Source organism: Anser cygnoides, chromosome 1, assembly GCF_040182565.1.
Source record: "Anser cygnoides isolate HZ-2024a breed goose chromosome 1, Taihu_goose_T2T_genome, whole genome shotgun sequence".
Taxonomy (NCBI): Eukaryota; Metazoa; Chordata; class Aves; order Anseriformes; family Anatidae; genus Anser; species Anser cygnoides.
The window spans coordinates 42,296,802-42,322,757 of NC_089873.1; the positions used below are offsets into that span (position 1 = coordinate 42,296,802).

Here is a 25,956-nt window from a genome sequence, read left to right on the forward strand (position 1 = left end):
AGAGGACATTACATCTTGTTATTCAGAAATCAGACGTTGTTTTCTATCATAAGGAAGATATTTTGATTGTGGGTCTAGAAGTGTTCACTGCTTTAATCAGTGGAATCAAGGGCTTAGCCAGCTGTATGCAAATACCTTTGGTTATTGGGTTTTGTTTAGAATTTAGTAAAACTGAAACATTTTCTGCTTTTCCAATTTAGCCATGGTGTATTTTTAATAAAAATAGTTATCGTGTTCCTTTGTATATCACCACTATTGCAAGGAATTCTGTTTGTCCAAAAAAGCTTGGAGCAAAGCAGTTGTTTATGATTTGGAAGACAGCGATTGCACACTAGTCCTTTGTCTGCTCAGGAACGGTCGGCAAAGGGGGGATGGAATTTTATAAAGCTTTTCTTTCATTATAATTTCCAAGATCTCACGGTCCTTCAGTGCCTATTTCTCCTCTTCTCCTTTGTTATGAACATACTTCATTATGGAGAAAGGCAATCTTTCTGTGTCCAAAATCCCAGTTTTCATACTTTCATAAAATGACATCCCAGGATGGTTTAACGGGATTTCTACTTCCATCAGTGTGCTTTAGACTTCCTAATTTAATGCTGGGAGTCTAATATCACCTCACTCCTTTATATTTATATACATATTGTTGATAGTTATTTATAATCATATTTCAGCTACAAAATTTTTCAATGTAAAAAATTGTTATACCAAGATTAATACTGTCTTTCTTATTTCCTACCTATAAACTGAAAGCAAGATTTTGTCTGTTTCCTTTCACATATACATAAATTGAATTTTTCTCACCAGAAATTTCTGTACTGTCTGAGAGAGTAAGATTTTCTCTACCCATACATTTTCCATAAAGGCTGTAAAGATAAAGAAAGGTCCCTAGTTCTGAAAAGTGTCTGAATGAAAGATTTTTATCTTCTGTTGTAAATGCTTCTAGTATTCTGAGCAGTTAGCAAAACAAGGAACTCCAGAACTTAGAAACAAAGAAATATAAATATATAGATAAATATGGATTTTTTTTTAATATAAATTTTCTCTTTCATTTGCCATTGTTTTGAAGTAATAATAGGAAATTACAATTACATGTCCACTTCTAAGAAGAAATTACTGCATTTCAAAAATACGGTCTCCTCAAATACATGTGCATATACAAGTGTCTTTTGATTTAAACTGTATATAGAAGACTTAGCAAGCCTTCCCTTCATAGCAATCATATAATTTAACTCTATATTTTTTCCATCAAAGCACATATTTTGGAAAATCAAAATGATTTGCCAAACAGCCTTTTTAATCTTAAGCTAGTAATGAGTAAATAGAGGATTCCATTTAGATTCCATTATTTCCAAAATATTAAATTAATAGAAGACAACTCCTTTGATGGGATTCATCTTGCCTGCCTTTTGCTGTGGACAGGTAGCTTACATGTCTCACAAGGCTAATTTCTAAAATATGATTGCTTTCATGGCGACCATGTCTCAGCATTAATTACAGGGGTAACTAGATGACCTTTAAAGGTCTCTTCCAACCCAAACCATTCTATGCTTCTGTGATTCCATGACTGACTGATTTAAGGGCAGAATTTCCAGAAGGTCCTTGTGAACTCATATACTGTTTCATTTGACACTTGAGACTCTTAGATATGTTTGAGAAAAAAAGTATTTTCATACAGATTCTTGAACCTTCCTCCTTCATTGAATGAAGAATAATGAGAAGTAGTAAAACCTAAGGTGTGTAATAAAGTCACATTTTTTTCCTATGTTGTTACACATAATTATTAACTCAATAATGGATAATCTAACTTATATCAATAATAGAGTAATTTTGCATTTTTTTTCTAAAGCAGTGGTGATAAAACTAGCTATTTCATATTAAAGACAATTTATTACAAGTTTATAAAGCAGCAATGACTCCCTTTCTCTATTAGCCTGTTGCAGTTCTAAATGTGCCTTTAAAAATTCTTAATATGTTCTGTTTTCTTACATTTTATACTGTGAAAAGTATATGGTGTATATATTGGGAAAATTATTTGGGAAATACACATAACGGAAATTCTTTTCCATTAATTTGGTCTGTGGTCCTTTATTACCTAGCAATAGTTCTTTTGGATTTTCCAGAGGAGCAAGTAAAATCACTTCATTAGTAGGGCAGAAGTGAGATAATGAACACAGTAGACAATGGCACATTCATGTTTACTCAGTAATAGCTTAGTTCTTCAAAGCTATTTTGACTAAATTTTAAAATAGTTTGTGAAAATTACCTTATGGGTAGATGACAAAAAATATTTTTGAACCATTATGTAAATTTAAATATGCTTAGTGTGTACCTTTCATATGTGTGTGCACATACAGGCAGAACCAAAACAAATATACTATATATTTTACAGACTTTTTACTTTCTATATATTTTACAGACTTTTTACTTTTTAAAAGCACTCTGTTTCACATTTCATGTAACGATTAAAGTCTTTGAAATTATGTCTTTATAATTGCAGATACTCTTAAGTTATATTATTCTCAGGTCCTAACAAATGTATCTACATTTGGTCAGTGTGACAACACTTTTGTGTTCCTAATCCCATGTAATCTGTCCCTAACCAAGCTCAGAATTGTGAAAAGTGTACACACTGAAGCTTGCAAGATTCTGCATGTGAAAGAGTCTCATTGGCCTATGTAATTCGAAGCACAACAGCTAAATTTCAAATTAAAATCTAAAAAGAAAGAAGAAAGTTGATTTATGGTGAATGGAATTTCAATGCAAAGAATATGTTTTATATATGGTAGACTGTAATTTTTTACTGCTAAGTATAAGAACTCTTAAAATGATTTAGACAATTAGTGGAAAAGTCTGTGGTAAATAATAAATGGTAACTCACGGGAGAGAACAGTTTTAAATAGGATTTCTGATTTCTTTTTATCCTAAAATTTCCTACATTCTTGTATGACTAGCTGTGGGAATTGAATACTTCAAAATCTGAGGTAGGCACTTCACTATTTAGTTATGACTTTGTTGCTGCTTTGAGATTTTGTTAAAAAAAAAAAAATACCGTGCTGGTGGCCTTATTTATATCTGTCAGTACAGATACATGACAACAATGGTTACATTATATTTTTATGCTTCACTTTGCTAGTGGATTCCATTATCACAGCAATACATCTAAACGTTCTACAGTGATGATCTTTCAACCACCCAGCTACTAAGAGAAAACACATGTGGATGAAAGAAGTTCTGTCTCATTTATGGATTAGGCAGTAACTGGTTTCAGTAAGCTGTCAGCAAAATTCCACAAGACGGACAAACTATTTTATCACGTACAGGAATGATGAGCACAGCTTGAGGTCCAGATGGATTTTGTTAAATTTGTTATATTAAAAGAGCACCCTGGTTTTCCTAAGCGCATAAACAAAGTTAGGTAGCTGATTTCTACAGGCAGTTGCATATATAACTAATGTAATGAACTCGGTTTCATGTTGCCTCCCTCTTAGAAGTACTGGGGAAAAAATGAAGCATATTGGACACACAGCTTGTGCTGTGTGAAACAGTAATGCAAATGTAGTGGTTATGATTATGAATTTAAATAGCTCCATGCCAGACTACTGGCAATTCCTATGCCAATCTTGGTTCCACCACTGTCAGTTTAGAAAAAGGCCTTTATTTCAGTATTCATGAGGTTTAAAATACAACCTTAAGAGTCGGTGCAATGTGCATTGCACTGACAAAGGCTAAAAAATGAAATGTGTGAACAGTCATTTCTCTGTTAATCGAAAGCAAAGTGATGAACCTAGACTCTTCTCTATCCTTAGCTCTTGTCATTGCTAGTCACTTGGTTTTAATGAAGAGAATCAGGTATGCTGTTCCTGCTTTGTCCACTAAAGAATCATTATTCAATGACTGCAAAGAAGAAAAATCAGGAAAAGGTTTATTTCTTCTTTTACTAGTAGGGTCCTGAGCAGACAAACTATTAGCCAAATCTGATGTGTTTTTATGCATCTGGGAGATAATGCAGAATGAATTGCATTGCTTAGTGTGATTGCACAGGTATGTGCAGCAGCTGACCTTCAAACGGACCTTTGGCCTTTCATTTTACTTTAAATGAGATATCCTTCTATCTTCAGAATCAGTTTTGGCCCCCCTTCCATACCTTAAAGACACAATCATTACAGTCCTTACAATTTCCAATGAAAGGAACTTCTGATGCCTTCACAGACCAGGGCATGAAGTTCCTTCATCCTTGTAGTCCTGATCAGAGCCCAGGTAACTAAACTATGTAGTATCACTGTGTACTAATTAAATCAGTTAGCTGTGTGCCTAAACAAATAGGTTACATGTAACAATGTTGAGTTGCATAAATCGGAGATTTATTCCTGTGATAAGCACTATATAGGTTATCGGGAAAAGTGATTCTTCTTGCATATTCCATTTGTTTACCTCACACAAATATCAAATTTATTTACACATTTTATATAACTCTTATTGCATGCTGGAGCTTATTCCAATTTCAGGCGTTCTCTAGGCCACGTCTATGATATGTTGGCAGAGCAACATCTAAAAAAGACACCTTCATTGCCTCCTAAATATTAAGATTTCTGTCAGTTTCATTTGCAACTATTTTATTTTTTTTCTAAAATGGCTGAGTTTTGACACAGTATGCAAAGAAGCCTGAGCAGTATTTGTAGTTTCATAATACACCCTTCTGTTGCAGATGACCAACTTAGAAATTACTGTACTCAAAAGGGATACTTTCTGATGATGGCATATTACTGTCCTTTCTGATAACCTTCATACAGAAAAGGCAGAACAATGCAATAGCAACAATGTATTTTTCACATACCTATTCCACGTAGCCCATCCTATCTAAGATAAGAAGATAAGTAATAATATTGCTAAAGTTTAACATAAGGAAAGAAAATGAATTTGAAAGGGACTTTCAATTTCAGAACGAAATGGTCTCTCTTATAGCCATAAGATAATATAGCACATAGTAGAGAGAACACATAAAATATAAAAATGTAAATGTTAAAGGATTATATATCATCTTAATAGCTTTTAAGATTTCTTTAAACTTTTTAACTCTTATTTAAACTGATCTCTCAGAAAGTGATCTTTTACCTTCCTACATAATTCTATGGGCTGGTTCCTGAAAATCTTGTTCTTTATTGGTTGTGTTATTTATTGTGTTCTGCAGTTCTTCTCTACAAAGTATCTGATGTTTTTCTGAATATCTGCTTTAGAAACTTGTGACATAGTTACTCTGATTTCTCCTGTTAATAAATTAACTCTGCCACCGGCTTATTTTTTTTCACTGCTCTTGTTCTGTTTGTATTTCAAAATGGAACTGTCATCCTTTCTTGTTGTCTGTTCTTGCAGTTTTCAAAATAATGTTTTAATTCAGTTTAGTGACAATTTCCATTCTGTGCACTTCAGATATTTTCATTGTCTGGCACTTCTCTCCTTTGCCTCTGATCACTCATTACATTTTATTTCAAGTTTGATGCACTTGGGCTGTAATTTTCACTGCTGCTAATCCTGATCTTGTAGAACTTAATAGCAATTTTTTCATTCATCTTTGTAGCATCAGAATCCAATATATATATATATATATACATAAAAGGAAAAGAAGACTTAGAATATAGAGATTTTCTCTTCAATCATTCTTTGTTGCTCTGCCTTCCCTCTCCATACTAATCCATTAATTCTTCTCATTCTCTGAAAGTGAGTTCTCATGAACTTTTGTCCATGAATCTTTTTCTTTTCCTGGCACCTATGTAATTCTGATGGCTTGCAAACATTTGATGTTGCCTTATTATCTATTCTAAAGCAACATGTTTTTATTTATTCCTCAACAGATTCCTTGCTGGCAGTGTACAACTTGATCTTTCTCTTGCATTCATGCAACCCTTTTAGTCAGTTTCACATTTGTACTGTTACTTTCTTTGCTACTGTCAGTCCTTTCTGTCCACTTTATCTCAATATTTTGCAGACTGCTGCAAATGTGATCTGCTACTATTGTTCTTTGGCAGATATCAGTTAATGAAAGGACATTAACTTTTTTTGGCAGCTATGGATGAATTTCTCTCTTCTCTTCATTGACAAAAAAAAAGTAAAAAAAAAAAAAGGTTAAAAAAGTAAAAAAGTTTAAAAAAAAAAAAAGGACAAGTCCATACACTTCCAAAGAAGTGCAGGCAGTGTTGTTTATATAATTAGTGTCCATAGAAAATTGGTTAAAATAGAAGTGAAAAAATGAGCTTACTTTATATTTAAAATTTACCACACTTAAAAGAGAAAATTTATCAGCTTAGGAAAATTGCTTATATATGTGTTTGGTTTTTGGTATGTGTTTTTGAAAATACTTATACATAGCTAGTTGTTGTTGGAAGTTTTTCTAATTTCTTTATACTGCATAGATCTTTACTGTATTGGAGTGAATGGGGAGATCCGACAAAATATACTCTTGAGTATCATTTAATACCTTAAATAAGAACAGCCTTAATTACATGTTAATTGGTTGATTGATGCAGGTTTATAGCAATCCCAACCATTCTTTAGGATGTATTGATGAATATGGATTTTCTGGAAATCTGTGAGAAGTTTCAAAAGACAATGGTTGCAGATTTGGAAGTACAACAATTCCAGGCTTTGTGGCAGCCCCTTCTTCCTTCTGTTTACGAGAAACCTCTGTTACAGTTTTATTGTGTTGAACTGTGATACAGAATGGTGGCATACATTGCTGTATAGATCATCTGACATATTATTGTTCAAGATCATAAATGATATGGAGATAAGGTCATAAAAAGGTAAGCTGGATCCCTAAGTGCATAGCCCTGATTCTGGTAGCAGGCAGAACATTGTTGGCTGATTTGTTCAGAATTTTTTTTTTATTTATTTTTTATTTTTTTAAGATTTTTTGTGCTGTTTGAGGCGAGTTACATGTCAGGTTAAGCACAGTAGATAACTAGCACATTTTCCACTTTGTTGATATGCTTTTAGGTTCTTTAAGGTTCTGATCTCACATATTCTTTCAATAAATTCCATAAAATTCCTGCAATACAAATACTGGGACCAGGGTAGAAACTGTGTAGTTGCTGTGATGGATGACTTGTTCTTATTACAAGTCACTGTGTTCTGTGTGAACAAAAATGTTGATGCAAAACTGGGTTATCTGAGTTTCAGTTTATGATGATCTGTGAACAACAGGCAAACATTGGAAACACAATTTTACTCCTATCTCCAAGCCTGAATCAGACGCAGATAGACTTATTGTATAAGATACTGGAATTTCAAAGAGCAGAAGGGAGAGATGCCCACTTAATAGAGAACAGATGACATGGTATGAGCTAGAGTTCTAACCTGAACCATAGACATTTCCTCCTGTGAATGAAAAAATTAATATATGTTTGTGTGTTACATGTATATATCTCAGTATTATATATCTACACAATACAAAAGTATGTATGTAAATTTTATATAGTTATATATGTAACTTTTTTATAGGTAGATACTTGCATACATATAGTATATATACATATGTTATGTCACAAGGGTTAGTCTAAAAAAGGAAAAGAAATGTCAAAAATATATTGTTCTTTGGAAAATCAGTTTTTTGGTTTCCTCCTCAGTCTTCCTTGAATGTTCATTTGAGGAGCCAGAGATCTTTTTGCTGCCCAGATTGTTTGGTATAGTGAGGAGCTTGGAAACTTTTGTATCCTGTGGCCTCTCTCCCAGCAGGCTTGGGATTTGGAGTCAGGTGAACCTTAGAATATTATATATTCTGCTTTCTCCCAGGCAGGCTGATGAGAAGTATGCAGTCAAGGAGCTTATTTTGTTCTTCTTGTTGTTTTTCTTTTTGTTTTGTTTTGTTTTGTTTTTAAAAAGAGAAAATGTTTACAGCACAATCAAGATCTTGTAGGATTTTTTTTTCCATTAAAAATCCTTTATTTAAACTATATATATATATATATATTAATCAAGAAATCATTCTGATAGAAGAGTCTTAAACAGTTGTGGAGTGCGGTCACCCTAGTGAAACAAATGCACTTTATAAAATCAACAGCATATTAAAATTCAAGTATGCCAAGGTAGATCTTTGATTACATACTGCAGACCCCTTTGCCTTTTAAGAGATTGCATAGCTGGCATTTTAGAACCACCATGCAACTCATTAGAGGAAAGCGGCTACACTGCTCTGACAGTGTGATGTAATGTGATCCTTTTGATCTTTCAGAAGACTGTTAATGAAAAGTAGATGATATGCAGGCTGACACTGCATGGGTTACTTTTTGAAGAAGGAGGTTAAAATATTTTCAGCTTGATTCATGCTTTGTATCCGGGTTCATATAACCTTAATTCTTCAGCTTTTACGTGTTATAGACACTTTCAAAGAGCTTCTTCTTTCCTGCTATATCATCCTATTTGTATAGCAGAAAGACACTTTTTCTGCCATTTTAGTCTAGAGTCCAGCAGTCACTTGTCTTTCCTTTTCATCTTCTTTGCTCTTATATGCCCATTTCAGTTGAACATTTCACTTCACTTTTAGTGGGAGGGCATTTAAGAACCTTTGGTATTGTAGTTTATGTTGACTCCCTAGGTTTCCCTACATCTTTCATGACCATTTCTTAAACCGTTTTATCCTGCCTGCAACTGCATGCCCTTATCCAAGTCCTCATTTTGGTGGAACACAGTGCATCTCTCCCTAGAGTGACTGACTGTGCTGCACAGCCTCGTGGTGCAGGGCTGAGTCCTGGTTCCTGCAACTAGACTAGCTGTGGTATAACTCTAGGGCTTCCCATTAGCACCTCAGGGTAACCACAGTCTGTAACACCTGCACTGCTTCCTTCTCAGTACTTCTCCAGCTACCTCTGTGCTGAACTGCCTTTCTGGGCAACCTCAGCATGTTTATTCCATTTTCTCACGGTTTTTCACCAAGGAACCAGCAATGTCCAGTGTCACCATTTCATCTCTGTTGTGGTGGCTAGAGTTTCCCTTGATTGTGGGAGAAAATATGGGTGTTTGATTTCCACGTGGAAGCCAGCGTTGAGTCCAGTTGATTTCTAAGAATTTTGGATCAGATGCGTTTATACAATCTTACCTCTTTTGAACAGGATTTGCTTAACCAGAAGTATTTGCCTGCTCTTCTTCTATGTGTTAGAAAGAAGGGGAGAGCTAAGCATGTTGCCAGAAGCCTCCTGGCCTGCTCCTGGCCCAGGCCCAGGGCTGTGCTGGCCCCAGCATTGCAACACTGAGCCCCAGCTCTGGGCCGTCTCTCCAGGAGCAAAGTGGTTGCCTGCAGGCTCTGCAGACAGTGTTGGTCTCCTCCATAATTCCCGTGTTCCCTTCCTGAAAATGGGCCACAGCTGGGCTTTGCAGGCAACTGCTGTGGCTTCTCCCAGGAGTCAAAGCTGACACTGTGTCGGGGAAGAATGCTGGTAGGAGTATTACAGCAACGGAAAGGGTCTTGGGAGCAGAAAGATAAGAACCAGGGACTTTCAAAATCCCCCTTTCCAGCCCTCTGACAAGTAAAGCCTTCCTTGTCCTAAATGCTGTGACACTAAATTTCTGCTGTCTGGACTATTAACATGCATCTGTGCTGCTTTAGTGCAGGAACATATTTATTGTACCTTTGAGTGAATCTGTAAGCATAAATAATTACAACTTCAAGCAAAACAGGTTTATTTTTCTGACTGCCAGATGTTACCCACCAACAATTATCAGATAGGATGAAGGGCAACAGATAAATATTTGTTCATACATTTAGAATAGCTCTAAGAGAGACTGGACTTTAGATGTGTTGCATTTCCTATTTGTAACATTGCAGCCAGAAGTTGGGAAACAGGCATCTGTGCAAAGCTTTAATTGGTCCAACACATCAAATGCTAATTGTAAAGGAAGACCCAAAGTCATTAGGAGCTTGATGCATCTAGTTTCTGAGCTGTTAAAATTCTCTTTTTCTCCTTCATTTATTAAATTACTTTGAAAAATAAATTTGTCCAATCACAGTGGAAATGTTGCTATACTATTTTGACACATCCATCAATGCCTTTCAGGACTGTCTGTAAAATTTGAAAACGGTCTATAGGCTGACGTTTCATGAATTTGGAAAGGAAAGAGATTTTTCTAGAAAGTATTTCCAGATAGATTCTTCATATATTAATTCTTATTAAAATATATGCTTTTTTAATGTGTTGTCTGTCTGTGGGCTAGCTTATCAACAACTCAGCAACTGAGTTCATCACTGAGATCAAGTAATTTGCCTCTTTGGAGTAGCATTGTTTGAAGTAGGAAAGCTACCAGGCACTAGGCAGATCTTTCATCCTCTTCAAGCAGTGGTTAAGATGCATCGTATTCTCTCTGCTTTTCCAACTCACTGTCCGTGTTGATTGTACTATGTATCATTTAACCTTCCACAACATAAATACACTAAAGTTTTATTTGACATTCCATTTTTCTCACAAACTTCTTAGTTTAGTCAATGGAGATAACCAGCTAACCTTTTCTAGATTCCTTCATTTTAAATAAGTTGAAAAAAAAAAAAGAAGAGTGGAAGATCTTACCAAAAGATGGGCTTACCAAAGAAGATCTTACCAAAAGATGGGAAAAGATTCAAGCACAAATTTAGCAACTTCAGTAAAACATCCTATGTCACATTTGTAGCATGTCTAGTTATTAAGAAAAATAGCTGTAAATGAAATACAAAGTAATATACCAATGGCTGTATAAATAAAAATATATAAATAGAAATCATTATGATATTATTACAGTTTATTACAATTCCCACAGAAGTTATAGTCATATGAAAGAGCACTTTGTCAGCACTACTGTGAAGATATATATCACAGGACTGAATGATGCATTTATATGTTAAATGATTTGGTTTTGCCTTCTTAAGACTAAAGTAGTCTCCCTTTTATTTATTCATTGAATGCACATGTGCCATTTGTGTTTGCCAGGCACAGAGGCAGTGCTGAACCCCTTACTGGGTAATAAATTGGTAAAGTAACAATAATCATGCAACACATTCAAGTGTCACTTTGACCCTTGGTTTGTGCCTTTGCCCTAATCCTCTTCAGAACAGCCATGCCTGTATGGGAAGACTTTTTTCCTTTAAGGGCTTCTTCTATCTGCTCTACACTGAGTCTGTCCAATTCAGTGGGCCGGCAGAAATTGCTTAATGCTTTTCTGGTAGAATCAGTACCACCAGGTTTTTCATATAAGTGCTGCCAGTCTACAAAGTTGGGACTAAATTATTATGGTTCCTGCTACTACTCAGAGGAGTTACTAGAAGATGCAGAACTGTAAGAGACAAGAGCACTATGTGACTGTCAGAGCTTCTGCTTACTCATTTTCCTATCACTTCCTTAAGAATGTAAGGAATTTGATTTTGTGATTGCACCTGAGTATGACCTTAGGCTGTGTGGATCCCAAAGGATGCACCTGTTTACTGTATCTGAAATTACTTGGTAGGAGGCCTTACCTTAGCTATACCTTTTACACATCCCCTATGCAAAAGACTAAAAGAATAAAGGCATCAATTTGCTGTTTAGCAATGACATATTACTGGGTGTTACAAAGAACACATAGTTTTTTACCCCTGTAGCACAGCATATTTTATGTTGCAGAAATACTACTCGGATGTCTTAAGAGACTAAGGTGCATTTTCCTATGAAACTTAACAATGAATCTAAGCACGTGTGATGGCTTCCCTAATGAAGCCTTTGATTGATTGCGTGGGTAATGCATCACTTACGTATGTGAACTATGGGGCCACACCAGTAATGAAAACTATGATGGGATTCTCCTTCTGCATAGCTCTACTGTCAGACAGGTCACCTTTCTTTAGTACGGATTCTTCTGAGTCCATGCTGGCTCTGGTACAGCAAACCTCTTCCTACCTACCAGATTGTGAACCCATTCAATTTGCTGGAGGTGCTTTTAGTTGTATATTCATGTTTCGTACTTTTCATGGGTGCAAAAACACCAGCACAAAGTTTTAAGGTGCACTAAAAGAGCTAGAATTCAGTCACTGTGGCCTGAATTGTTTATTCCTAAAATAACTTCTAGCAGATGACAAAATGTATAACAATATACATTATTTCATAATCTGTGCATTGCATCTCTCATAAAAATCTGCATGTTACATTACTTCATATTTTTGCCAGTTAATTTGTGTTTTCTCTCCATGTTCAATTTGCATTCATTAACTCATAAGTGTGGTAAGTGTGTTCTTTCTATACATGTTCAAAGAAATCCTTTAATTCAATTTCTCTGTTTCTTCTCATACAGTCTCACAGCCAGATATGCAACTCAGTCTAATCACAGTGGAATTGCAACCAGTCAAAAAAAGACTTCTAGGTCAGTTAAATATCTCTAATTTATTGCTTATTAGCGATACTCAAGCAAGTCAATGTCCATTGGAAGTTTATCCTTTGGACAAAAGTGGACATTAAAAAATGTGTATTTATGTTATGCGTGCAAGCTTTGCAACAATGAGCTTTGCCATGGGAAAGCCTCGTGTGGACTGGAGGGAGCTGATTTTACTGTATATTGGCAATATTTCTGGTTGTTATGTATTTTGCATCTTGGTATCCTGCATGTAAAATATCAGGTGGGGAGGATTAGTTGGTGATTTTAGTGCTCTCTATTTTCTGGCTCAAATTCTTTCTTTAGTCACAAGCAAAAAAAAGTCTGGGACCCCATCCCAATTCCCAGTAGGTGTTCTTCTGCATGTATTGCAAACCCACCTGAGAGGTTGAGTTCACAGAGCCAAGATCACACAGAAGCAAAACAAGAGTGGAAAAAAGAAGCACGTTCAAGAGTTCTGCTCCTTCAAGAGTAGCCCACACACAGTCACTGCTAGAGAGATGCTTTGTTTTGGCTGTCATTTGACAGAACTGTGTGTAGGAGCTGCCCTGTTTGAGATTTCATCGATACTTTTAGCACTATGAGCACTAAAATCTACAAGCCAGGTTGCAAAAGAAAGAAGCTGAGATGTAAAGCTTACTCTTGTTTCTAACATTTTTTTGTGTGTGTGTGGTGGGTAATTAATGTGTTCATTAATTACTTTTTGTTGCTGTACAGTTCATTGGTGAGAACAATGAACTATAAATTGTGTAATCTACAGTAAAGATTGCATTTTGCAATGTAGTGCACTAATATGATTTGAGTTGCTGGTGATAGCTTGGAATGAGCTATACCACGGTCCAGTTGCTTTGCACCTGCATTTATAGGTCTTCAGTTTTTCTTATTGCTCATGCTCCTGTCTTGTCCGCATTCAATATGTCGGGGTTTACAGTCTTAATGTCTAATACTTTAAATCTGTGGCAGTGTTTCCGAAGCCTGTTCAGAGGTATGTGACTTGTCCCTTATCTGTTATTCTCCTCTTTGCATTTCCTTAGCTGCTTAACATGATTCTGCAAGAGAAATTTAAAACCTGAATTCAATTAAAAAAGACAGCAAATGAGGTAAACTGGAAAGTGTGCAGAGCAAATGGCCTCATGTATAATGTGCGTATTGTGGCAAGTTCTCAAATTCTGGCATGCAGAATATATGCATAACTATTTTATATTTTAACAGAACAGATGAGTTTCCAGCGTTGCACATGCCTTCTCATTGCTTTTTTCATTACCTTTGACAAACGATCTCAGGGCTCTCACTGCCTGTCAAATTAGGGTAATGAGAAGGAGCAAATGGATTTTTAAGTTTGTTTTAGTGCATTCTTCAGGGAACAGAAGATCACTAGAATTCACGGGTCACAGTAAAGGTTAGCACGCGTGCAGCTGCAGAGCAGAGACAGTCTGCTGTGGGCTCGGCACAGAGACTAGCAGGGCAGGCTTGCGGCCAGAAAGAGCCATGAAAATAACAAATGGATTAGCTCTCTGAGGCTTAAATTGGTGAAGGAAGAGAACGTGGAGCTGTTTACACGTGTTTGCTAATGAAAATAAAATTTGAACATTTTTGTTATACCCATGTATTCAACAGAAAAAGTTCAGAAGAAATCTAGAATGTTGTAATTCTTCGTAACTGATTTCTTTTTCTCCTTTCTCATGCTGTTCTTTCATGATGTAGTGAAACTAACAGAATTCAATAGCTCTGATATGATTTGCATTGACACCATTAAAACCATTATATCATCCCCATAAGTGAGAAACAGAAGATAGATATTCTTCTCCTATGGCAAAAGTATCTTGCTGAGTTAAGCATTTCATTTTGTCTGTCGGAGAACAAAAGCGGAAAATGAAGTGGCCCACAAAGATGCTGAAGAAGGTTTTAAGCAAGCATATATTAAAGAATCTTTCATAAGAGAACAGATTCAGGCAGAAAAAAAGATGCAGGCTTATACATGCCAGGGACAACGGGGTCCACATTTTTTTCATAGCTTAGCCACACAGTAAGGTACAGATGGTGGCAGCAAATACTAACAAATGAACTGTATCGCCTACATTGTATCGTTTTATCAAAAAGGTGTACATTCATCTGTAGCATCTATCTAAAATATATATTTGCAATATTTTTATTTAAAATAATAAGCTCACAAGCCTAAAGAAGTAGAATTGCTTCAACCAATAGCATTCTGAAAATAACCAAAGAACAAAATTATAAAGACAGCTTTTGTGCTGACCACAGCTCTGGAACAGTTAGTAGAGAGTAGAGTAAGAAATATGAAATATTTCTGAGCTATGTATTTTTGTGCTTCTAATCAATTTCTGTAAAATTTTCTCCTCAAAAGTGGCTTATTTAAATAAAAGTTGATACTGCACATTAATGGTCTGTTAGGGTGAATCTGTTTTAGCAACATTAATGGCAAATGCAAAGCATCTTCTTACATGTCTTGTGAACCCAGAAAGCATCTTTTTTCCCCCTTGTGTGAATAAAGATAAGCTTTTATTTTAATTTGTTGAGTCTATCTAACTTGAATCCTCCTGTTCATTGTTGCTTACATGAAATCATTGGTTTTGGTCATTGGTTTTAAATTCCAATCTGACATTTGCATACTGCCTCTTCTATGTGTTGCATTGCATACAACGAACCAGTTTCTGATTATACCATTCTAGGCTTCCAGGACCCTCAAGGGTGCCAGCTGCAGGCAGCAGTACCAAAGTCCAGGGAGCTTCTAATTTAAATCGGAGGAGCCAGAGCTTTAACAGCATTGACAAAAACAAGCCTCCACAATATGCAAACGGAAATGAAAAAGGTAAGTGGTTAAAAGTTAGTGAGATTACTCTACAGAAGTAATAATGGGGGGGGGGGGGGGGGGGGGGGGGGGGAAGGCACCTATCCGCAAGAGACAAAGAAGTGAACGTAATACTTGGTGAGGAAGCACTATGGAGACAGCCCTGTGAATTAGGATTTGTAATTGAGTTGAGGTAAAATTTCAGAACTGAAACCTTTCAAGATGTTACAGTGAGTGGTATTTTATCCCTCTTTGATGGAAATGTCATTGGCTGATACTTCTGAAGTAAAAATGAATCCATATTGCATGCCTACAGTCTTGGTCTATGTTCAAGTCCACTCATACCCACAGGAAGACTGCCATATTAAAGGAGATGGATATTACATTTGCATGAGAATATTACATATGTCTATTCTTTCAGGACCTTACCCAGTATATGCATCAATCTGAATAAGGGATTGGAAATTAAGTCAAACGTATGAAATTTTGCAGGGATTTGAATTCAGTGTTCATGTTTTATTGCCTCCTTTAACTATGATCTTCAGTTTCACAAAAAGGGTTCCCTGGGTCCTTCTGTTTCTCCAACCCTCTGATGATGTTTTCCCAGAAAAAGTGCCTCTTCAGGCTTTATCTCAGAAATAATAATATAAAAAATCAGCCTTCTGAGTTGTGTAACTAATCCAGTCCTCCCCTCCCCTTCTTTCTCCCTTTGTGTAATGAACAGCATTTTATTCATATCTCTGGGTTAGAATACAGTTGAAAATGATACAATAAACATAGTACCCATTCGCATCTTTGGGGTCTGTGGGAGGAACAAGTATGCAGTGAATGTTCTTCATCCAAGCAACAGGCAGCTATCCAGATATTTTTATTTTTTTTACAAAATTCTGATGAACACACTTTGCCCCTAGCTGTATCTGAAGATATAAAACCATCCTTTCAATAGTTATTTCTGTATTTTTACTATCAGAGTTGAATGTTTTAGATAGTTCTGTACTGCTTTTTATTTTATCAAGGACTTGTTTATGGCAAGACATGCAGACTAAAAAGAGATCAGAATATAAACTGAGCAGACACTGTATAGTTCACAAAGATGATAGTGAAGTTATGAAGTAGGAGATGGGACTGCTTGAGTGAAGGTATGTACAGCAGTTCAGGCTTTAGAATTACTTCATAATGTTGACATAAGTTTTCTATTGAAATATGTGAAAGAGCAAAATGATTTAAGGTGGGACATGCTTGTAGATACTAATATTCTTAGCTCATTACTTGAAAACTGTCTTTGGACTGCTAAGGTTTACATTGCATTGCACATTTACATGGCTTTTTGCATGATGGATTTCTTTACTTACCTGTTCCTTCACGGCAGAGAATGAGAAACTTGATGAGATTTTTAGTGGAGTCCTCACTTACAAGAGTATAAGGGGTGGCTTTGTTTGTATACTGTCATTCAATTCATTTTACAGGATATAGAAAATGTAATGTTGCATAACTACATTGAGTATTGTATTTTAGGTTAATCTATTTGATTTTTTTTTCCTTTCCAAACAGCAAAATGGATTTAAGAACATTGATTTTACATATGAATATAAGCTAGATAAAAGTTTATTTTAAAAGACGTATATAAAGCAGAAGTTAGAGAATATGAATACTGCACATGCAAGAATAGCAGTGTGTTAGGTTTTTTTGTTGTTGTTGTTTTGTTTTGTTTTTTAATATTACAATGAAATTTCCAAGTGGTCTTTTAATTTTTTTTAAGTACCTGTGGATGTTCTGTGACCTGAGGGTTTTTTTTAAAATTTGTTCTGAAACAAACTTCAACCCTTACATTAGCAGGAGTAATAATAACACCTCTTTACTTAAAATAAAATAAAATAAAATAAAATAAAATAAAATAATAAAAGTGTCACTATACCTTGAAAAACTGATTTTTCTTTACATTGCAGCACATCCAATAAATGCATTTTAAATTTTGCTTCTAATGTAGATACTTGCAGCAAGACAACTTTAACAGCTTGAGTTGAATGGATATACAGTCCATATACATTAATTTCTGAGTCTTGGATAGTATAGTAAATAGCTAGTAATTCTGCATTAGTGCTGCATAAACTGAATCAGAAAAGAGGATGACTTGTACTATGTCAACAGGCACGAGAACTGGGGATCTCCAAATCTCTTCAAGGACAGACCACTTTTGGTACTTTTTTTTTTTTTTTTTTTTCCTGCTGTACAACTTCCTTTATGTGCTAAAAAGAGACCTCAAAAAAGATATACAGCATAAGGGTTTTTTTTGTTTGTTTTGTTTAGTTTTAAATCCAGTTATATGCAATACTTGAAATCTGCTCTTGTATAGCACATTTTTCAACTCAGTCACAATGCAGGCACAGATTTAAATAATTTTTTTATCTGTGCCTGTATATCCAGGCACAGATTTAAAGGAGACCTGAAAGTTGTCCAAAATAAGATGTGATAGATGTATTTTATGTAGTGTTTTATTATTTAGAATGCTATTTAATACTATCTATTTTGAAAGTTGCCTAATGAATAGTTTACACTTCAAGAAAGCCAAGGTCCCCTATGTGAAAACAGTTTTCCTGCTGTTACAGTACAGGAGAGTTTTCACCTACAGACCCACTCCATTGCCTTGACACAGGTAAATTTATGTGCCAGTGATTAAGTCGGGAAAACAGAATGTACCAAAACAGTTAAGAGCTGAAACTCATCTGTGGAATCTGTGGAGCTTTAGTGATATATATATATATATATACTTTTAATATATGTTTGGACTTTGCTTACGGTTGGGTTCCAAAGAATATGTCAGTTTTCCAGGTCATATCGCATCCATCTCTTTCACACCTAATAAAATACAGAGGAAAATAAAACTGAAAATGAAAGTATTTGAATAAAGTTAATTGTCCATGTTGCTAATAAGGCAGATACCCAGGGCATTTTGAGACTAGCAAAGAAATAATGTTCTAATTCCAGCCAAATTAAAAACAAACAAACAAATATTTACACTTCAGAGCTTAGAAACACTCTTTCTGAACACTGATAAGGACTTTTATGTCACAGATTTTAATTGCATGCCTTTCAATGTCATTTTATAATATAAAATGTTGTTTGTATATTGTCCAGAGTTTGCTTCAATTCTCTTTGGTATTTTGCCCGTAAAGACTTTGAGAAACTCTGTTCTGGATCCCGATTGTCTAATGGTTGCAGATCATTATTCTTCAGGCAGTATGTGTGCCCACTGCTAGTTTGTTTGCGTTCGCTCCAGTGCCAGTGTGCTGCCAGTTCTTCCTCGTGGTGTTCTCCTGTGCTGATAAGGGGTAGATAAATTCTCATATTGGAACAGGACATTTGAACAGGCTGAGCTCTATTCATCTCACCAGACAGACGTCCAGTTCCTCCAAGCATCCTTACAGCTATCCCTTACAAGTCTTCCTTTTTCTGTTAACTCTTTTAGTATGGGTGACTAAAATTGGATGTTGTAATCTGGGCACCTGGTATGGCAGTATTAATATGCCTTATGGAAACACTTTGTCTGCTCCAGAATACTGAGAAAATCACTACCTGACTATGCTGCAACTGGGGAGCTGTCATCACAGAGCTGCTGTCCTCTCCAACAGCACCAACTACAGAAAAGGTCATGGACAAGAAGATTGAAGAGGATTGTTGTAAATTGGGTTCTGATACCAATTTTTCTTTCTGCGGTGCACACCCAGGGGTGTTGTTCTGCTTTCCCAAAGCAGATTGGGCTGAGCCCTGAAGCACAGTACTCTCAAGGAGAATGCAGCATTGTTCTTACCAGAAGTTGATTATGCCTTTCAACTGTAAAGGGATTGGGCCCTACAGAGAAGCCTGTCTCCTTGTAAAATTCAGTTTAGAGAGATATGACATCCTTGTCATATCCTGAATCCATAGCTTGGATTTAGTCTGTATTGGAAGCACCACAAGGTGGGGACAGATTTCATATAATGAACAGCTAAAACTAAATCCAATTGAATGAGAAAAAAACAACGAAAGATGTGCAGCTTCAAGTAATACATTTGGGCTAGGAGGGGAATAAATCTTTTTATTCCACATCTTTAAGCATACATGCAGACTCTCACAATTTCTTGAGAATGTGCAATCCACGTTCCTTGTGGGAACTTTAAGGATACACTTTAAATTGAAGATTAAAGACAAGTTTTGTGTTTGTACCTTTTGCTGATGTTTATGGTTTGTGACACAGGGATCAAATAAGCATCAGTGGTTCCAGGAACCTGTGTATTTTGCTATATATGTGGCAGAACAAACTGTTGTTGAAATAGTTAATATGTTCCTTTGTATAATTTTTTCCAATGAGTTAATATTATGTAGCAGGAAATATGGCAAGGCTTGCATTCTTCTTTTCAATCAGAAAGCTTTTTTTTTTTTTTTTTCCCTTTCTTTCAGTAAAATGAATAGCCTGAAGCCATACAAATGTAACAGAATTAATAAAAGAGAGTGCAGTGTCATCCTGCTGTGCACAGGTTGTTACATGTATTCTGCATTAACTTTGCATATTCTTAAGGTGAATTTTCAACTGCAAAACTACTGGGATAGCTAAAGACCCCAATCCTCCTGTGTAATTAAGGCGTGCTTAGTGCAAAGCAAGACATGTGCAAGAAGGTCCTTGTGCACACCCAGTCCTGGGCTATCAGCCATGGGCCTGATCCCTGGTATAAATTAAGGAAGCCTGTGGGCTGCAGTAATATACAACAGCTGTTGTTGGCCCTAGGCTCTGTTCCAGCATCCAAGGCTCACCAGAAAATAGCAGGGTCCCAGCCACAAATCCTGCCTCATTCACAGATGAGAGAACAGCTCTGCAGCTGCCAACTGAAGCAGCTCCACGTTCATGATGCTATCTGGAGCAAGGGGAATAAGCTATCACCTAGCCTTTCCCCAAAAATACTCTAAGGCCACCCGTATCAGTTAACATTTTCTTGACTCAGTAGAGGTGCTCAAAAACTTCTGTGAAGATCATTTAGATCTATGGGGTTTGCACACTGGGCTGAGAGCACACACAAAAAAAATGCAGGGCAGATGGAGTTTACAGCATCTGCTGAAGATGGAAGTGATTGGGCTTCTGGAGTGCAGTTGGTAATAGTGTTAAGCAAGTTAAGGCTGTTTGTGTAACACATTTCTATTGTAATAATTTTGAATTATTGATAATAATTAATGGTAATAATTTGAATTATTTTTTTTAATTTATTTTTAAACCAAAAATTCTTACAATCTATTTAGAGAAGTAGATTTTGCTTGTAAAAAGCAGATTTTTGTTTGTTAAAGAAAAAACACCTCTCACTCCAGGATGCTTAAAATCTCCCCTTTCTTATTTGTATTAGTGGCCTTCAGACTTTCAGGTGAATAGTCTAATTCATACTAGGGCCTTAGGGTTGAGACTGCAAAAATGGAAATTGCGCACAACTTCAAACTCTGTGCTGAAGGCAGAAATGTCCTCAGCTACTGTATTATTTAGACATGGGAGCCGCAGGGTATGACATTGGTCTTGTGTATATGTAACACATCAAGTGCTCTTTTTTCCATTATGTGAACTGTATTTCCGTTGCATGTTTCTAGTAGCACAGATTTTGTAGCATAGACAGGCTTATGCCTAATCAGTGGGAGCCCCAGAACTCTGAATATCAAGACAAGACAGATAAACTGAGAGAAAATATGTCACCTGCTGAAATAGCTTTGTACCACATATGATTACCATTAGCACTTCATTTCTCAGATGCTCCAGAGTAATAGTGTTTAGATACTCAGATAAGTCTTGGAAACAGGAGCTTCATATAGAAGAGCTCCGCCCTTTCATGCCTCGGTCTGTTTTGCTTAATAAGGCAAAATGAATGTTTTGAAAATCATGGTTGTCAGTTAAGATAGTTCGATTATTGCAGAATGTCTTATTCTCTTTCATTCTGAAGCTTTGCTGAAGTTTCTGGATAATATAAATGTAGTGAAGGTACCTGAGAGATGTAAATGAGACTTCTGTACCTTTTGCTGAACAGCAAAAAACATAATCTTTTTCTGTTTTGTTGTTTTGTTTTGTTTTTGTTTGTTTTGTTGTTTTGTTTTTCTTCCAATATTGTAGCTTGCTTTCTTTTCTTTTTTTTTTCTTTAGTCTATCAGTGTTTTGTTATTAGCAACTCTTTGGAAGAATTTCTTTATGAGTTATTAATGATAAAATCTTTACGTTGGAAGGTTTAATTTGCATAATGAAATGGTTACGACGAAGGTGTTTCCACATGATCTTGAGCTCATAGAAAGAAGTATTGCACAACGCCATGATGGAAGGGAAAAAAAGGCATTTTTGATTAGCATTCTGCATATTCCGCACACATGTAAATTAAGCTTATTATAAATCACATTTACACTGATTTTTGAAGTTTATATGTAACTGTATTTCTCATGCCAGGCGGGTATGCTGTAAATCTTCAAGTAGAAGATGTGAAAATAACTGTACCATTGTGATTCTTTCTATTTTTAAGCAGATTCACCAAAAGGCCCTCACCCATCTGCAGGCATGAATGGAAACGTGCAGCATCCCACCAGCACCGGGCAGCAGCAGGTCTCTGCCATACCCTCTCCAAGTGCCAGCAAGCCTTGGCGCAGCAAATCCATGAATGTCAAACACAGCGCGACCTCGACCATGCTGTCCGTGAAGCAGCCTAGTCCCGCAACCTCCCCTACTCCATCTTCAGACAGGCTCAAGCCACCCCCATCTGAAGGCATGAAGCCACCTTCATCTGGACAAAAATCTATGCTGGAAAAATTCAAGCTAGTTAATGCTAGGACTGCTCTGAGACCTCCTTTGTCGTTGAGCTCAGGACCCAGTGATAGTGGGAGAGAAGACGATACCTTTTCAGAGTGTGGTGAGACAGATGTGTTAAGCGGTGGGGTGAACAGCGGCGGCTCCACAAGTAGCAGTCCTAAAGTATCACCGAAGTTAACTCCTCCGAAAGCTGGAAGCAAAAATCTCAGCAATAAAAAGTCTTTGCTACAGCCAAAGGACAAAGAGGAAAAGAACAGGGACAAAAATAAAGTTTGCACTGAGAAAACAGTCAAGGAAGAGAAGGACCAAGTCACTGAAACATCTACAAAGAAGAGCTCAAAAATTGCAAGCTTAATCCCAAAGGGAAGCAAGACAGCAACAGCCAAGAAGGAAAGTTTAATACCGTCTTCTAGTGGGATCCCAAAACCTGGATCGAAGGTGCCAACAGCAAAGCAGAGTGCTTCATCTGTGTGCACAGGAAGTAAGGAGGCTGAGAAACTGAGGACTACAAAAGGAAACCAATCGCAAACAACACCAAAATCACAACTCAATGAGAAGGCTTCTCCTTCCTGTGGGCTTGCTTCTTCTGAAGGGAAAGAATCAAGCACAGCTCTCGCCCCGGGCTCCTCTGCAGCTCTCTCGGGCTCAGTGGCAGCAAGCAGCAGCCAAGGCACGGGGAATGGCATCGTCCAACTTCCTCAGCAACAGCAATATAGCCACCCCAACACTGCCACAGTAGCTCCTTTCATTTATAGGTAAGGTCACCAAGGGAAATTGGGTTTGTGTTAACATTTAGAAAAGAGAAAGCTAAAACAGCCAGAGCAATGGTGGTCACACTGTGTCTCATATCTCCCAGTTTCCACGTTCTGCCACAGCATCACACATATTTTCCAGATAATATGTTTTAATTAATATTCATGAATAATTTCTTCCAGGAACACTGACTCTCTACCTTATATAAATGCAATCCATTGCAAATATTTGCCATTTAAGATTCAGGATTGGATTGATTTGGTTGGATTGGATTGGTTTAGATTGGAAATACAAATCACGTGTTATGTTCCCTGTGCTGTTTTTGAAAGGTCATGGCAGAATCAGGATTCTAGTGAGAAGATTCCTGTGTGCAATTTCAGACCTTCAGTGTTTATTTGCTATTATTCGATAATATTTGCTTAAAACACACTGTTTTCTAGAAAAAATCCTAAAATACACTTCTGGCGTTTTCAGAGTATGTGACAGCACTAGTAGGATATTAGAAGAAAAGTCATATACAAACTTTTGCAAGCATTCAAAGGTATTTCCATACTTTGAGCAGAGTGAAAAGGATGCTGGCTGCAGGCCCTTTTTTCTGTTTGTTTTTATACATGAACTAGGTATAAATTAACTCCGTAGAGGCAGCAAATTTTTACAGGTGGTGCATACTCTTCTGATGGCCAAGGCTCCAGAACAGGGGAACGATCGGTTAAATGTATTGATCTTTGTCTGAATTTATTTTGCTGTGTGATAAAGCAACTGAAGAGAAACTGAGAGATTGCATTGTTATACAACGCAGAAGACGGAGTAAGTGTAGAAAGACTGGCAAGCTGCTCTGAGTCATGATTTCAGATGTCAGATATTGGAGAGCTTTAGCTACAGTTGTGGGTAAATTTAACATCTGATAAAATGACAAATATGTTATTAAGCAAACTGTACTGGCAGTTTTTGTTAGTGAGTAGTACTGTAGATAATCTTGGCTAAAGATTAAAGAGGTGCTGAAGTAGGCTCTGAGGGAGTATATATATCATTACACACAACTAAACATAGCTTCAAAACCAATCTGGATGAGTGATAAACTGTTTAGGTTGATTCTGAAAAAAAGGAGTTCTGAAAATTGTATGGGAAGGGAAAAAGCCATGATATGGGTTATATTTATTCTAACATTCAGTGAGTAGCCTTTTGAGTTTCAGTTAAATGTATCAGTGAATGTGTTTAATATGTATGTTTCTGTATAGCTGTCTGGAATATTTTCAGTTATACAGCCATTTGCAGTGTCATACATAGGATGGCCTACATATGTGTTAGGTTGCATAGATGAGAGAGAAAAAGAGGCTATGCTTTGCCTTCAGATGCATGTGCTATATAATGGCAATTTTACCACATATTAATGCCATTTCATTGCATGATGGAGATATCTTATCACTTTAAGCTTCATCATGAAGCAAAATATATTTGGAATTTTAAAGGGCATTAGAAGCATGCATCTTCCAGCAAAATTTGGTATTAATAATCATCTGTTTGCTTCAAACAAGCAGCAAAGGAGACTGTATTTGAAGTTAAATCTCGCATGAAAGTAAATTTCTCAGAGCCAAGGTCTGATCTCAGAATGCTATAAACCCAGGGTAATAGGCTGACTTTGATGAGGTTTCTTCAATGTGTATCTCTGTAACTGAGAGACAAATCTGACCCACAAATACACAGTAAATGCATTCCTTACAGCTCTCAAGGGCTTTGTAATAGTACACATTGATTTCACAGAAGAATATAAATATAACCAAGGATAAAATATCCATATTTCCAAAGTCAGCAGATTTATTTTTGTGGATATATGGCAAGTAGAAGTGTACAGGAAGATAGGGTACAGTATGTACATTTTTTCTGCTCTTAAGCGTAAATGTTTTTTGAGTAGTCACAACAATTTATACCCAGAATTTCCAGGTACTCTTGTTAGCTGCTAAAACAGCTTTATAGATCAATGAGGTAGTAAACAACAGTTACCATTCAGATTAACAGTTTTATTTTTTATACCTAGTGGGAATGTCTAGGCCCTCTGAGTTGGTATTGTAGTCCTTGTAAAAAGATTCAATATAATTTAATAAAAATACAGTGCATTTTATCCAGAATCCTGCACAATTCTTCCTACTGCAATATACTACTGTGATCAGTTTAGGCTGTTAACATGAGCATAAGTGCTTTCTCTGGTTTGTTGCTGATACCATGCATTTCACAATTTTTGGTTCTTACTTAAGAGGATATTAATGTAGATTTGTGAGTAAAAGGAGTTATTTCAAAGAGTTTCTTTGAGGCCAGTATGAATTTTGCTTGAAAAGAGACTGCCGTGCTATAACAGTTATCAACACTCATGTTTACAAGTGGTAAGTTTTTATTAATAGGCAGTAGGTAGAAAAGGCTGTTTCGCTAGCAGGTGCTGAAATGATACATTGCACTATTCAGTTTTGCACTCTTGGTGCTTGGTTGCTATCTGATACCACATTGTATTTATGCCTCTTAAACACCATGGCATGGAAATTTGTATGGGTTTATTATTTCTCTTCAAAGATTAGCAACAAAGCTGAGATTGACATAATTTAAATGGATATAATTTAAATTCGTCCATCCTCCTCAGCAAGTGATTATTTTCAAATGTGGTTTTGAATGTGTTATTTACAGCCCCTTAAATATTCTCTCTGAACTTGACTGCAGAGACCAACTGATTTACAGAAGGCTGAAGTAGATGTAATTTGGTTGCCAGAAAGGTTGTTAAGAAAGATGCAGCAGGAAAAACAACTAAGAGGAGGGTGTAAGAGACTGTATAATTGTTTAAAGTGTACCAGCCACTATTTTAAATTACATGTTCTTCTACACAGACAGAATTAGTGGAAGATAGAAATGACACCATCTGCCAGAGTTCCTTGGACTTGTATCAAAACTGGCTGTAGATTTTAGTTATCTTCCTAGTGGTGCTTAAATTTCAGATAGACAAGAGTAACACAGAATTTTAGTGCTTACTAGGTTACACTGAAAACAAGGAAGAAAGAGACAATAATGGGGAGGAAAAAAAAAAAAAAAAGAAGTCTGAATCTTTCTCCTAAAATCTTAGCAGGATAGCAACAAGCTTAATTGCTCAGTATATGGAGTTCTTAGCTTTTGAATGTATTGCTCAAAAAGTATAATATAACCTGTACTTCCACACATTTTCTTGCAGAGATAAGAGCCTGTTGTATCCAATTATAGA

The 25,956-nt window shown here is 36.3% G+C and overlaps 1 protein-coding gene across 13 annotated transcripts in view; it reads left to right on the top strand.

Moving 5' to 3' along the window:
- NAV3 (neuron navigator 3) overlaps window positions 1-25,956 on the top strand; it is a 411,556-nt gene that overhangs the window by 254,897 nt on the left and 130,703 nt on the right. For 9 of the 13 annotated variants that reach the window (XM_048047448.2, XM_048047439.2, XM_066993373.1 and 6 more), the window contains exons 6-8: window positions 12,280-12,348; window positions 15,048-15,187; window positions 21,682-22,720. In XM_048047448.2, the coding sequence (XP_047903405.1) occupies window positions 12,280-12,348; window positions 15,048-15,187; window positions 21,682-22,720 (1,248 nt within the window). The remainder of the gene's footprint in view (window positions 1-12,279; window positions 12,349-15,047; window positions 15,188-21,681; window positions 22,721-25,956) is intronic. The other 4 variants (XM_048047440.2, XM_048047443.2, XM_048047446.2 and 1 more) reach the window with 3 other exon arrangements.